Here is a 16,025-nt window from a genome sequence, read left to right as displayed (position 1 = left end):
TAAAAGTATTTTATATCAACATAGTTCCAGAATTGCTTGGTTCCCGAGTTATTTATTAACTGGAATGTCTCATCTCCCGCAGGTGATTTCCTTCATCACAAGGTACTGACAGAATCTGGTGGTTTTCCATTCCGACCATGTACTCAAATCAGGAGCAAGCGGATATGCACTTTATGTATGGCTTGGCGGATGGGAATGCTCTGGAGGCTCATCGTTTGTACCATGAAAGGTTCCCAGAATGAAGATGTCCAGACAGGAAAACGTTTGAAGGTATCCATCGCCGCGTGTGATGGATACCTTCAAACATGGGACCTTTACACCTCGTAAAGTGAACATGGGACCTTTACACCTCGTGCTGCTGACAGAGGACGACCAAGATCTACGACTCCTGAAGTAGAGGAAGCGATTTTGGATGTTGTGCATGCCACTCCTGGAATCAGCACATGCAGAATAGCAATGCAACTGGCTGTTCAATGTTCAACCATTTGGAGAGTGTTGCGAGAACACCAACTGTATCCTTACCATCTTGTAACAGGTACATGCCTTGTCACCAGCAGATTACCCTGTGCGAGTAATGTTCTGCCAGTGGTTCTTGCGGCAGTGTGGTACAACTCCTCACTTTCCTGCCTTAGTGATGTTCACAGATGGAGCATAGTTCACATGAGACGGAATCCAAAACTTTCACAATCAGCACGTATAGGCTGAGGAAAACCCACATGCAATTCTTCCATCACATCACCAACAGCGGTTCAGCCTCAACATCTGGGCGGGTGTTTTTGGTGATAAGTTATTTGGGCCCCATGTACTTCCAAACAAACTCTGTATTCAGGCAGAAGGTGGACATTTTGAACAATTATTATAAGGTGATGTGAACAGTTAAGTGTCATAGACAGACCTTCGAAACTCGGAAACCAAGCATTTCCGGAACTATGTTGATATAAAATATTTTTATTGTCTACATATGAGGAACTCATTCCTGAAGTTATGCCATGTATTTTTGAGCCACCTTGTATATAACAAACCTGGTTGTTGAAGATTTTTTCCCCCTGGCTTTACTTTTCACTTTTCTCATTTGCTTAGATTATATAAATTCTAGTCTCTAAGAAAGATTGATATTGTCATTACCATTTTGCAAAAAAAAAACAGCGCTAAAACATACTAAAACATTTTTTGTATGAGCAACGAGAAATATGCCCAATACTTGATGCAATTTATGCTATCGTGTTTTTCATTTTGCATACTAAAATTGCTCAATAAATAGATTTTAATTTATATTCTGTATGGCTACTTTCTATATTCAGAGGACTCAACAGATTTATTGCATTCAAGTGAGGGAGTAATAATTGGATCATGGTTATTTTTATTTTTTTTGTGGCAGTGTATGGGCTTGATTTTACAGTATATATACCTGTTTCTGCTGTCCTGGTACCACGGCCAGCATTATTAGTTTTAAAGGCTGAGCCTACGTAAATTTAAGGCTCAGCTGGACAGGAATTTCGAACGAATGGAGGGGTGAAGTGCAAGTTTTTTTTTTTTTTTTTTTTTTTGGCTGATGCTGCATAAGCTTGCTTTCTTGCATCATATGCCTCTGCTAATGCTAAATGTTCTGAAATGCATTTTCATTAAAAATTACCATTATTTTAAAGTAATTTGCTTATTTCTGTAATGAGATGGCCTTATTCATTTAAAATTTTTATATCTGCAGATTGCCCACTTGATGTAAGTCATTATAATGCATTACTGAAGGTCTACCTTGAGAATGAATTCAAATTTTCCCCAACAGAATTTCTTTCAGAAATGGAACAAAAAGGCATTGTACCTAATAGGGTAAGTTTTCTGAACTGCTTAACTTTTGTCTGTTATAATATGTCCTTTATATACATGTACTCGATATGTTTCTAGAGAAAAGAATTGGATTGCACTAACTTTCTATAACACAGCTGCAGTTGCACCCCTGTTCGTAACAAACACAGTTGCGTAGCATCTGATAGGTACCAACTTTGTTTTTCATTTCTGTAATTTTTTTTTTTTTTTTAATCCTGTTTGAAGCTTACTAATGGGATTGTAATACTTATTAAATGTGATTTTTATTTTTTTAATGGAAAATTTAAAAATGTGTTTTTTTACATATGTTATTTTCAACAAACAAATCTTGTAACAAGCAACAAAATGTAATAAGTAAAAGTTTTATTAAAAATATACTGGTAAACTAAAATACAATTAAAAACTTATAAGATAAAAGTGATAAGAATATGCATTTAAAGAATAAAAGCAGTAAGAATATACAGATAAAGGATAAAAGTACTAAAAGTGATAACAAAATATATACATAGACATTTTTGGGATGGTGTGCTCCTTTATAATCTTTAAGAAAAGTAGCATCGCATGCCATTATTATATAACAGAAGGATGGTATAGACATACACATAGAAGCAAGCATGCAACAAAAGCATGACAATGTGGGCTACAAACAATGACTAATAGAAAGATAAGCATGGGGACATAGAAAAAAGTTCAGGGATGACTTGACAAATCTTTCTAAAAGAGCTAAATATAAAATTATATGAAAATCCATCCACTGGGAGTAGAGTTCTTGTTTATACTCTGGCACAACTACCAGGTAAGAGGAGTTTACAATAAATTGTGAATACATTCACTATTGTATGCAGATAAATGGATGGACAGACACAGTGGAACAGTTGGCATTTATGCATTATATGCTAATTCATCTAAAAAGGAAGGAAAGTATCAGCTATACTTTGTGCTGCCACTTTATTAAGTACACCTACCTGGTAGCACGTTGAGCCTCCTTTAGCCTTCAAAACAGCCTGAATTCGTCTAGGCATGGATTGAACAAGATGCTGAAAATGTTGTGCAGGAATGGAGTACCATGCAGACATGAGTGTGTCACAAAGTTCCTTTGAGATTCGACGGAGGTATAGACCTGCAGTGAATCTGACTGAGAATAAACTGTCAACATGAACTGATGCACTTGGTCAGCATTGATGTGTACATACGATGTGGCATTCAGATGTGAATCTATGGTTATCAATGGACCCAACATAACGTGTGTCAAGAAAACATTCCCCACACCATAACATTGTCCCCACCACTTTGCACAGTTGTCATTAGACATGACGGGTCCTTGGATTTATGTTGTTTTTGCCAAATTCTGAGCCTTCCATCAACATGATGCACCAGGAACTTCGACTCGTCAGACCAAGCAACTGTTTTCCAATCCTCGATAGTCCAGTGCTAATGTTGCTGTGCCCACAGAAAGTGTGCTCTCTTGTTCTTCATTGATAACAAAGGTAGGTAATGTGGCCATCGGCTGTTGTAGCCCATTCGCGACAATGTGCGACTAGTGGTCCGTTGCAATATTTTGTTCTGCACATCCAAGTTTGTATTCTGACGTGATGTGCGACATTGTGGCCTGTCTGTTTGCTTGCACAATTCTATACATCCTCCTCTGACCTCTCTCATCAGCAACCAATTTTCTTCCACTGGAGTGCCGTTGAGAGGATGTTTTCTGTTCGTTGCACCATTTTCGATACACCCTTTGAAACTGTGGTGCATGAAAAGTTCAGGAGAACTGCTGTTTCAGAGATGCTTTGTCCAGCATGTCTTGCATCTACTACCATGCCATGTTCAAAGTCTGTTAGATCACTCCTTTTCCCCATTCTTGCTATGGTTGGTATGCTTAACTGATACTAGAAAGGTTGTTCTGCTGCATTTATATCCACAACTGTGGCATGTGACTTGCAACGTTGTGGGACAAACCATTTTTGTGCACAGCAGGGGTGTACCTAATAAAGTGGCAGCACAGTGTATATCAGACTCTGGGGAAGAGGGAGGATGTATATTAGTCAAATTATAAGAATTTTGCCATCACTTATGTTCCAAAATAAGTTAGCATTAGCGTTAGTAGAGGCATATGATGCAAGAAAGCAAGCTAATGCAGTATCAGCCAAAAAAAAAAAAAAAAAACTGCTCCCATTTCACCCCTCCGTTTGTTCCAAATACCCGTCCATCTCAGCCTTAAATTTATTTAGGCAATCAACTTCCACAACAAAAGATGGAAGTCTTCCACCACTCAACTACCCACTGGCTAAAGGCAAACTACTGCACATCTATCCTACAATTGTCAGTCCTCAATTTGAATTTATGCCCTCTCAGGTAATTATTCTGAGCAAGAGGAATAATCCAATCAGCATTGAGCATGCTCAAACCATTCAAGGCTTTATACACCTCAGTCAGATCACCTCCAGACACTGTAATCTGCAAAACTTAAGCCTTTCTTCGTAAGAGCAACCCTTCGTTCCATTCACTAACCTTGTTGCCCTTCTCTGTACTCGTTCAAACAGCTCTACATCCTTCTTAAAATGAGGCCTCCAGACCTGTATACAGTACTCAAGGTGTGACCTGACCTTTGCCTTATACAAGGGGATAATCACCTCCTTATCCCTGCTTATAAAAATTCCTGTATATCATTGACAAGACACCATGAGCTACTCTTGCAGACCATCTGCACTGCTCAGAAAACTTCATATCTGCCTGCACAATTACCCACAGGTCCTTTTCATTCTCTACCACTGTCAGTGTAGTACCACAGAGTTGATACATTACTTTGGGGTTACTGCTTCCCATATGTAGTACTTTACATTTGTCAATGTTAAACTTCACTTGCCACCTCTCAGCCCCTCTGCTCAACTTTTCTAGATTCTGTTGCAGCAGTGGCGTACAGTCTTTAGTGTCCTTAACAACCCTGCCAACCTTTCTATGGTCTGCAAATGTGGACATTAATCCTGATATACCATCATCAATATCATTTATAAATACAGAAAACAATAATGGACCCAACACTGAACCCCGAGGGACTCCACTTATAACATTAGTCCACAAAGAGCAGTGTCCATTGATTTCCACTCTCTTTCTTCTCCCACTCAGCCCTTTATCCATAGCAGCAATTTGCCTCCAATGTCACACTGCTCCAATTTGTGCATCAGTCATCAATCTGCAACAGTATCAAAAGCCTTTCTAAGATCCAAATATATGATATCAAAGTTATTCCCTGTATCCAGTTACTTTGTGACCACATCATAATATCCAATCAAATTGGTCAGACAAGACTTCCCCTGGACAAAACCATGCTGTGTCCGAGCTATAATTGAAGTCTCGTCTAGATGATCCTGCAGTGCTTCTTTAACCAGTACCTCCATTAATTTCCCTGGAACAGAAGTTAAACTAACAGGTCTATAATTACTTGTGTTGCCCTTTGATCCTCCTTTGTCAATTGGGGTCATATTTGCACATCTCCAGTCCATGAGTATTTCCCCTGAGTCCAAGGAAGCTGTCATAATTATGGCTAAGGTTTTGCTTACTTCCTTTGCTGCCTCCTTTAATATAACTGGATAGATTCCATCCACCCCGGGTGCCTTTTTTATGTTTATCTTCAATAATTTCTCCTACACTTTCCTCTCAGTTATTACAAAATCATCTAGCTCACTGCCAGAGTTTAATTCACCTCTGGCATTCCCCTCACTGAACAACTCCTCATGTGTGAATGTAGATACAAAATACTCATTTTGTTTGTTAGCCACCTGAGCAGGATCATCAAATATAGCCACCTGAGCAGGATCATCAAATAAATCAGTATCTAGTGGACCAATCTGATTCATCCCTTTCCTTCTAGAGTTTATATAGGTAAAGAACTCTTTGCTGTTTTTCTTTGCTTCCTTTGCCAAAGATTTCTCCTAATCTGCCTTTGCCTGCCTAATCTCCTTTGTGACTTGGTTACAGACTAGCTTATATCTATCATAGGCTTCCATGTCACCCATTAATTGATATGTATTCCATGCATTTTTCTTCTCTGCAACGTCTCATTAGTTCATCTGACATCCATTTAGGCCTAAACCTTGAACAATATTTCTTAGTTGGTATGTAAAGCCGTAGCTTCCAAGATTAATTGTTTGAATGCCTCCCATTTTGAATTTGCTGTTGGTAACATCATCAGTTGGTCCCACCGTATAGAATTTAAATACTGTCTCAGACCACCGTAGTTGTCTTTACGAAAGTAAAAACCCTTCCCATTTTCCCTGATGGTAGTTACCTCTTTGAGTAAATCCCAGTAAAGCACACTGTTATCAGGCACATTATAGCCATAGTAGCTTAGTATTAGTATTATTAGTATTAGTAACGGCCGTATGGTGCAAGAAAGCCTATGGCTTATGCTGCACCAGCCAGAAAAAAAAAAAAAAAAAAAATCCGAACAAAACAATGATAAAAACAAAAATTAAATAAATAATAATAATAATTAATAAAAATAATGAAATGAAATTAAAAATTAAATAAAAAGGAAATTAATCCTATCATCCTATGCGCTTCCCTTACCCGAAAGTACTATCCAGATGACCTTTGAATTTCCCCAAACTGTCGGCCTCTACCACCCATGAAGGCAACGTATTCCAGTTATTTATAACTCGCTGGCTAAAATAAAACTTCCTGCAGTCCAATCTAAACATTTCCCCGCGTAACTTGAATTTATGTCCCCTAGTTCTAGCATCATTTATAATCTTGAAAATTTTGTCCTCATTCATTTTACTGATGCCTCTCAGAGCCTTAAACACCTCAATCAAATCTCCTCTAAGGTGTCTAGTTTCCAAACTCTGCAGCCCACATATTCGAAGTCTTTCTTCATAAGGACGCCCTTTTGCCGATCTCACCAGGCGAGTTACCCTTCTTTGCACCCTTTCAAGAAGCTCGATGTCTTTCTTTAGGTGCGGTCTCCATACTTGAACACAGTATTCCAAGTGTGGTCTAACATAGGCCTTATATAATGGGATTATCACGTCCCTATCTCTACTTGCAAAAGTTCGATAGATCATCGATAGGACACCATGGGCCTTCCTTGCAACCTGTTTACAATGCTCAGAGAATTTCATGTCTGACCGTATCGTAACACCCAAGTCCCTTTCCTCCAGTACTGTGTTTAGTTGAACTCCACCAAGTGAATAAGTTATTTTGGGATTACTGTTTCCCAGGTGTAATACCTTACACTTTGTTGGATTAAAGCACAGCTGCCATTTTTCTGACCATTCTTGAAGTCTATCTAGGTCTCTCTGAAGAAGCTCAGCTTGACAGTGATCATTAACTACTCTACCAATTTTAACATCATCTGCAAATTTAGACATCACGCCCTCTATCCCTTCATCAATGTCGTTTATGAAAATTAAAAACAACAGTGGTCCTAATACTGATCCTTGGGGAACCCCACTTCTTACATCAACCCAATCTGAGGAATAGCCATTTATCACAACCCTCTGCCTCCTGCCCTGAAGCCATCCTTCTATCCATCTAAGGATTTTCCCAGTGATTCCAACCTGTTCCAGCTTATAAAGCAACCGCTCATGTGGGACTGAGTCAAAAGCTTTGCTGAAATCTAAATAAACAATGTCGAAATTATTCCCTAAATCCAGCTCGTGAGTGACCCTTTCGAAATAGCGAACCAGATTTGTTAAACATGATTTTCCCTTTACAAAACCATGCTGAGTATCCTTGAGAATTTCAATTCGATCCAAATGATCCTGAATTCCACCCTTGATCAATGCCTCCATGATTTTCCCTACTACTGAAGTCAGACTGACAGGTCGATAATTTCCCACTTCACTTTTAGAGCCACCCTTATGTATGGGAGATACATTTGCACTTTTCCAATCCAAGGGAATCTCCCCAGAGTCTAGTGATGCTCGCATAACCAGCCTCAGTGGTTCAATGCACTCGCTTGCCGCCTCTCTCAAGATTATAGGGTATATTCCATCAACTCCAGGAGCCTTACTAGTCTGTAGGCTTGAAAGTTTTTTCATTAAATAATCTTGCGAAATTTCAATATCATTAATTACATATTTTTTAACTTCGCTCCCACAATTTCCCATTGCCACAAAAGGCTTTTCATTTGTAAATATCGATGCAAAATAACTGTTGAGTTCATCTGCAACGGCAGCTGGTATATTTATTACTATCCCCTTTCCCTTACGTAAAGGTCCGATCTGGTTTGTCCTGCTCTTCTTGGCATTTATATATGTGAAGAATTCTTTATCCCCCCTCTTTGCTCTGTTTGCTAGTGATTTCTCATAAACTGCCTTTGCCTGTCGAACCTTTTCTGTGGCTCTATTACACATCACCTTGTAGCTGTTATAGGCTTCAGTACTTTTTATTGCTCTGTAACGTTTCCATGCCACCTTTTTTTGCTCAAGTAATGTGGCAACTTCACTATTCATCCAACTTGGAACCCTTCTCGTGGAGTATTTTTTTAATGGTATATACGCATTCAAGGCATCTGTGATTAATGTTTTAAAAGCGTACCACAGTTCAATTGTATTCATTCTCTGCGCGATATCTACCCAGTTAATAGAGGCCATGTAGTACCTTAAGGCATCGTAATTTCCTTTTCTGAAATTAAAACCCATTCCTTTGCCTTTTACTTCTGCTACCTCTCTCGTCATCATCCACCGTAGAACTCCGTGATCACTTCCTGCTACTGGTTCCTCTACTGTCAGCCCTGTTATGTCATCTGATTCATGTGTGATGATGAGGTCTAGGATATTCTTTTCTCTAGTACTTTCCCTGACATGTTGATACAAATAACAGTCATCTAGTAGATTTAAAAATTTTGTTCCCCATGTCGAGTTTCCTTCCCATTTACTCCAATCAATTAGAGGCAAATTGAAATCACCCATAATAAGGCATTGACGCTTACTTGCCCATTCCATTTGCATGTAGAGGCTTTTGTCATAGTCTTCACAATCACCTGGTCTGTAGATTACGCCTACTCGCATTGTACCTTTGTTTCCAACTATCTCACACCATACAGACTCTATACTAGCATGTGAAACGTCTGAATCCGGGAAAGCTATCGTCGCACTCAGGCTGCTTCTGATAAGAAGCATTACCCCACCACCCCTTCTATCTAACCTATCCTTCCTAAATACATTATACAAGCCGTACTGAAACTCATCATCCCCAATTTCCGGGTGGCACCACGTCTCTGTAAGCCCTATTATGTCCGCGTTACTTGTTTTAACCAGCAGTTCGAATTCGCTCATTTTATTGACGACACTTCTAACGTTACTGTATAAACAATTAAGATTTACTGTTCTTGTATATTTAACAACCCTAACACAACCCTTGAAGTTTTTTAGGCTCTCTTCCCTGATATTAACTACCTGCTCACGTGAAACGTCTTTGCCCCCAGAACATCTAGATAATACGTCCAGTTGGGGTAACAGATAAGAACTCTTAAGGTATGTGCAAGAGTTACATTGACCAATATTATCAGATAAACGCGTGTCAGTATTACCCACATCCCCCCTAACTAGCAGTTTCCCTGAGCCTTTAAGGTATCCTCAATAATACTGGCAAAAACTTTTGCACCACCTTTGTTTAAGTGTATCCCGTCTCTACAAAACAAATTCCTTCTACCTACAAGTGTGGGCCATGCTGATAGAAATTTATCCCCTAAAGCCTTGCAGATTCCTTCAAGTCTTGAGTTAATCCACAAGGCTCTTAACATATAATCCCTCCTATCGGCAGAATTGCAGACACATAGACATTATGGCCTAGCTCGCGACATTTCCTCAGCATGGTCCTGTATTTTTCCAACAAATCGTCAGATCGTGTACGTTTAATATCGTTTGTCCCCACATGAATAATAATATTTTCTTTACCCCCTTTAAAATCTGACAGTCTGTTGGTGACATCATCAATAGTTGCTCCTGGCAGACATACCCTGGTTCTGCTCCACCTATCTTTATTACAAAAAATATTCCCCGTTTCCCTGACAATGGAGTCTCCTAATAAAACAATGTCCTTTCTAACCAGGGTAGTTTGCACTTGGTTTTTCTGTTTTGAGGCTCGAATCGGGTGTGCAACACTTGGTAGATTGCTGGAGTTTTGAGTCCCTGACGAGCTCCCAGAAGCATTATTTTCGAGGGCAAGCACTCGTTTTTTCAGGGACTCAAATTGTTCCATCAGTGCACCAAATTGTAATTTAAGATCGGTGCACTCCTTACATCGATCACAAAGAAAAGAATCCCCAGGTGAGGTAGGATTGGTCACCAGGTCGACCTTGGAAAACATTCCACAGGTTCCACAACGGATTAAATCATGACTCACCCGTAAATCGCCATCTGCTATTTCCGTGTGACTCACGATACCCTGTGACGTGTTTAAGGCAGATCTCGTAACAACCATTATAAAATTAAATAAATATCAATGAAAGTAACTTTAAAAAATTATATCTATAATATTATTAAAATCAAACAGTTACAGGAAAACCTATAACAAAATAATCCAACAATATTTAAATAAATCAAATATTTAAAAGCACTATCCAAAAGTAAACCACTTAACTGAGGAGCCCTGTCTAAGAGCGTCCGCTCACCTCGAATGCCAACGTACGAATCCGCACCATTAAACTCCCATAACAACAACAACACCACTTATCACTGCCACCTAGTGATTCCTTTATCTTCAGATGCATGAAGAAGCAGTACTGATAATCAGATCAAGAGTATTACTCCCTTTAGTTGTCTCCTGAACATGCTGATGTAGAAAACAATCATCCAATAAATCCACAAAAGTCTTGCTAGTGTGTGTGTGAGTGACCAATCCACAAATTAACTATCCGGGAAATTAGAATCCCCCATTATAAGACTCTAATTTACTGGCCCACTCCATTTCCCTATACAATTTTTTATTCTGCTCATTAGTCATTAGGCCTATAACACACTCCTACTCTCAATTTTGATCTCCCAGTGTTTATATCACACCAAACTGACTCTACACTGCACTGTCCAGCCATGTTGACTGGCTGCACTTCCTTTGGTTTTATGTGTTTCTTAACTAATAGCATAACCCCTCCTCCCTTCCTATCCTGTCTATCCTTCCTGTACACATTGTACTCCCCAAATTCCAGTTCTGCATTCCTTATATCTGTGTGACACCATGTCTCTAGTATCCCAACAATATCTGCCTTTGTTGTTTTGACCAACACCTCAAATTCATCAAATTTATTTACCAAGCTCCTTGCATTGGTGCTAGGAACAGGTGCATGTATACATGCACCTGTTCCTATTCTTAGCTACCCTAACACAACCCATGTGTTTATTTTTACCGCAATGACTGCCATCAGTCTCTGAAATACCCTGCATCATGTTTTCCAATCTGCTGCTCATTCCAATAGAAGCAGTGCAAGAATTACTTTCACCTCTGCCAGCGGCTTCTGTTAATCTATGAGTCCGTGTATCCCCCCAAGCTAGCAGTTTTCCGACCCACCCTCGATAGCATCAGCAAATATTCTTGCACCCTTTCTATTTAAGTGTATCCCCTCGCAGTAGAAGTTGCTCCATAATAGGGTGTATGTGGCTCCCTTTATTAAGTTTAATATTGGAACCTGCTGCTATTAGCTTTGCCTGTAAGTCAGTGAAGGAGGGACCCTTTCACTCATGAGCTATTCCAAATTTTTCAGCTAACACAACATTCATCGGTTTAGAACATACACATATACAGACATATTACACACGTGGTACAATGTGGCCTTAGATGCTAATGTGCTATTGGAGAAACTGGAGGAATTCTTAAAGGCCGAGTTCTTTTTTTCCTTCAGTTAATCTTTGTTTTTAAGTCTGCGCGACATGTAAATTCACCTGTGAACACAGCTCTACGGTCATAGACTAAAAGTGTGGTTTAGGATGCTGATGTTTCATAAAGTCAATAACAATATGTTTGTTGTCAAACGTTTCTGATAATATTAAGTTATACATGTTTGTGAATGAGGAGGAGGAAATTTTGCTTCAATAAGACTTAAAAAAATTATACAACTGGTCTAAAACATGGCATTAAGCATTTAATGCTAGTAAATGTGGGGTGACTGGTGGGTAGTACACTCAATACTGTTGAAGATGAAAAGGACCTTGGGGGGGAGATTGTAATTGAGTCCAGTATGAATGCTCCTAAATAGTATATTATGGCAGTAAGGATAGCATATGGGGTTCTTTTAGTGATATACAAAATTTTGCTAGTAGAGATGGAGTTAATTACCATTCTGTATAAATTGGGAGTCACACAGCATCTTGTATACTGTGTACAGATCTGGGGACCTCATTTTCTCAAAAATGTTGGCTTGCTTTTAAGGGTACAAAGAGGGCAACAAGATTTCATTGGTTTGTTTTATTACCTGATATACAACCTATGTCTTCAGGAAATATATTATGCAACCCTCACCCAAGAGAGACTAACTCACAGTATTGGGGGGGGGGGGAAGAAACCATAAAAACAAAACCCATTTGGCCAAGATTCAATCCCTTTTTCTCATGGTATGGAAGATTGGTAATCATAATCAGCATGCTAGTCATAAGGATGCAAACCTAATGATGGCTGCAGATCTTCCCTTTCTAGACTGATGCAAACAAGGGGACATAGATTCAAATTAACAAAATATAATTGTAGACTGGAAGAGCTTATGTAAATTTAAAGAGAAATTAGATAAATATTTAATGGAAGTAGATAAAATATTAAATTTGGGAGACATTTTTATTTTATTTCATTAATGTTTATTTTTATATTATTTTAATGACAGATGCTGCAGTAAGTTCCTTGCATCATTGTACTATTTTAATATCGATATTAACTTTCAAGCTTCTGATCAATCTAGGGGAGAAAAAAAACACAGCATGGACCTCAGAGTTAGAGTACTTTTAAAGAAGTAGAGGGAAAAGAAATCCTACATTTTTTATATTATTTTAATACTTAATATAATTTTAATATTTAATAAATTTATCTCACAAAAAACTGCTTAAATTTGTTTGATAGGTTAGTAGTACAAAACTGGGTGACATCCCGATGACATGGTGGTGGTGCCTCCGTAGCCAGGTGGACAGGAGCAGCAGTGCGTAACACATGCTTCTTGATTAAACCAGAGTTCGAGCCCATGACCACCAAATACGGAGGATGTGGAAAGGTAAGGGAATGACCACCGCATATCCCTGGAGCAATATGGCCTTAGTTGCTAATGCTCTTAAAAATCAAAAAACCAAAAACCCGATGACATGTTGGAACATTTTTTTATATGTCATTCATGGATTGCTTTCCCACTTTAGAAGAGATTTTGAGATTCTAAAGAAGGGTGGCAGTTCTTGCCTTTCCAAGATTTATATGATTACCAGGATTTTCTTGCATAGTAATTAATATTTTGATTGTTCTTTATATTAGCATGAGTTCATTATTTATTTTAAATATTTTATTTTGGAGAATTTTCCAGTGATGTTCATATTTTCTTTATAATTACTAATATTTAATACAGTAAACCCCCGCTATTCGCGGTATCTGTATTTGCGGTTTCGCGTATTCGCGATCGCCGATTTAATATAAAATGAAACCTAAAAAATGTGAATTTTAAAGCGCCGTGGATATTTTCCGCCATAAAAAAACATGAGCATGGCTAAAATTATCTTTCCCGGTCAAAACAGCGCTCAGTGGGTGGGGGGAGAGGGGTGACAAAATCGCGAGCGTGAATGTTTCTCGCTAATCCTTGTTCAATATGTGTTATGCGCTTGTTATGGAAGGTTTCGTCGTTTGCTTTTAATTTATATGCTTATAAATTGAATAAATTTATAAATTCATATGCTTACAAAAGTGATAAATCTACTGTTTTGCAGTGTAAAACAGACTTTTTCGAGTGTGTTAACGGAAGAAAGTGACTTTATTGTGGACAAGTTCTTTCTAACCCCTACAAAAATATAACTACGAATAACAAGAGAAATGTGAAAATATCAAAGAAGGTGATGACATTAGCGAATAAAATTGAGTTATTAGACAAAATTTCTAATGGTGAAAGTGTCTCCTCAGTGGCAAAACATTATAAAATCAACGAGTCAACGGTACGATCAATCAAAAAATCGGAAGAAAAAATCCGCCGTAGCCAAAAATTTGCTCTGTAACTCGTGATGTTAAATTAGAAAAAACGGAAAAGGCTTTAAATCTGTGGATAAAAGATCGAACTCAAAATAAAATTCCGTTAAATTCACTCATCATTCGTGAAAACGCAAAACTCCTTATCAACACTTTAGCGAAACTGGTGATAGCACTGGCGGGATAGGCTTTTTAGTTAGCAAAGACGCTGGTTTGAAAGATTTGTTTGAAATTTCTAATAAATATTACATTTAATATTAAATTGTTTCTTATTTTCATTTTGATGCCATATGCTTGCATTTCACTAGGTACTGTCTGTGTACATAGTCATATTATGAAGGTACATATAATACATACATAGACAAAATTTTAGACTAGTTTTTCTTATATATTTCATACTTTGGAACGGAACCCCTTTATTACTATGGGAGCCATAACTCAGTATTCGCGTTTTCAGTATTCGCGGCATTTCTCAGGAACGTAACCCCCGCGAATAGCGGGGGTTTGCTGTAATTGTATCATGAATGTAGATTATTAAATATTATTTCTATTGACTAGATCAAATTTTTCAAAATCTCTCCTAATTAATTTTAGGTTACATATCAGCGGCTTATTGCAAATTATTGTCAAGAAGGGGATATTACTGGAGCTAGGTAAATGTCAAAATTGCATGTTATTTTTATTATTACTGTTAAAATTGGCAAATTTACGCATGAGTAAATTTATGCAAATTTACAAATTCACACAAGGAGAGAGATCTGGTGTGCTGTACTTTTGCATGTCTTGCTTAGTATTGAAAACTAGATAAATAGCACTCATTAGAGTAATGATTTAATTATTTTCAGTTTTTTGCTGATATTATTATTTTTTCCAAGAGTTTACTTAATAAAAATAAGCACGAATTTCTGTTTGTAGTTACGTTGAGATGATGCTATATTTGATGTACTCAAAAGGTCTGTTGTTTAACTCAAATGTGACTGTTTAAGAAATACTTTAAAAAATATAGAACACGAAAACCATGGTTCTGGAAATGTTTTGTTAAGTAATAGATACTACCTTTATAATGTTCGTTTGTTGATTCTAAATTACTATTATTGCTCTATTGTATCTAGAATTCTCCAAACGTTGTTAGATATATGTGGCATAAATTCTTCTGTTTATAAGTCATGAATTGTGATTTCAAGGGGGGGGGGGGAGCTGTAGCTTTCATTATTTATGGAAACCATTTCACTTTCTGGTAAGATTTGAAAGATATGTTCCTCAATGATTTGAATTCTATTTGGTGTTCCGTTTAATTTTTTTTTTTTTTTTTATGAAACCCCCAAACACAAGAGGTATTAGAACCTATAGTACTTAGTACCATGCTTGGGTTGGAGCTTGAGAAGACGAAAGAAGATATTTGTTGACATTAGACTTGAACTTCTGTAGACTATAATTTTCAGAAAATTTATGAAGGAAGGTTGTTTCAGAAATTATATTTTAGGGGCACCGCCCCGGACGCGGGAACAATATTCCATGGTAGAGTGGATTTGTGATTTGTACAGAGTGAACAGCTGTTTAGAAGAAAAGTAACGTCGAGAGCGAAAGAAAAAAACCAAGTTTTTTAGATGCAGAGGAAGCAGTATTTGTAATGTGCTTGTGCCAAGAGAGATTAGAAGTCAGGGTAATCCCCAAAACAGATATATCATCTTGCTTGAGATTGGAGTGTCACCAAAGATAAGCATAGGAGCAGAAGAATCCTTTTTGTGAGATATAAGACAGGACTGAGTTTTAGAAGGATTGAAATCAACTAAGTTGTCTTTGCCCCACTGGAGATCGGCATTTAAGGAATTGGTAGTAGATATTGGAGAAGTTGAAGTTGATCGAGCAGGGCAAGGTTACTCAAACTGGAATGCAATGTGCTATCATTGGCAAAACTATGGATAATATTTCTGGTCAATGGAAGAAGGTCATTAATATACAAGTGGGGGAAAGAACTGAACCTTGGGGGACACCAGCATTAGTGGAGAAGTTAGAACTTGTCTAAGATCCACCATGGGGAACTGTTCGGGGCTGGGGAG

General features: G+C 38.0%; 1 protein-coding gene across 3 annotated transcripts in view; it reads left to right on the top strand.

Annotated features, from left to right (window-relative positions):
* Positions 1–16,025, top strand: part of LOC150085010 (leucine-rich PPR motif-containing protein, mitochondrial-like) — a 380,604-nt gene that overhangs the window by 44,591 nt on the left and 319,988 nt on the right. For all 3 annotated transcript variants that reach the window (XM_090376735.1, XM_090376734.1, XM_090376736.1), the window contains exons 4-5: positions 1,706–1,827; positions 14,560–14,618. In XM_090376735.1, coding sequence (XP_090232861.1) covers positions 1,706–1,827; positions 14,560–14,618 — 181 coding nt within the window. The remainder of the gene's footprint in view (positions 1–1,705; positions 1,828–14,559; positions 14,619–16,025) is intronic.

Source organism: Mastigoproctus giganteus, chromosome 6 (genome assembly GCF_048544385.1).
Source record: "Mastigoproctus giganteus isolate SK-2022 chromosome 6, ASM4854438v1, whole genome shotgun sequence".
NCBI lineage: Eukaryota > Metazoa > Arthropoda > Arachnida > Uropygi > Thelyphonidae > Mastigoproctus > Mastigoproctus giganteus.
Note: the sequence above shows the minus strand (reverse complement) of the source record. Positions and strands in the feature narration are given on the sequence as shown.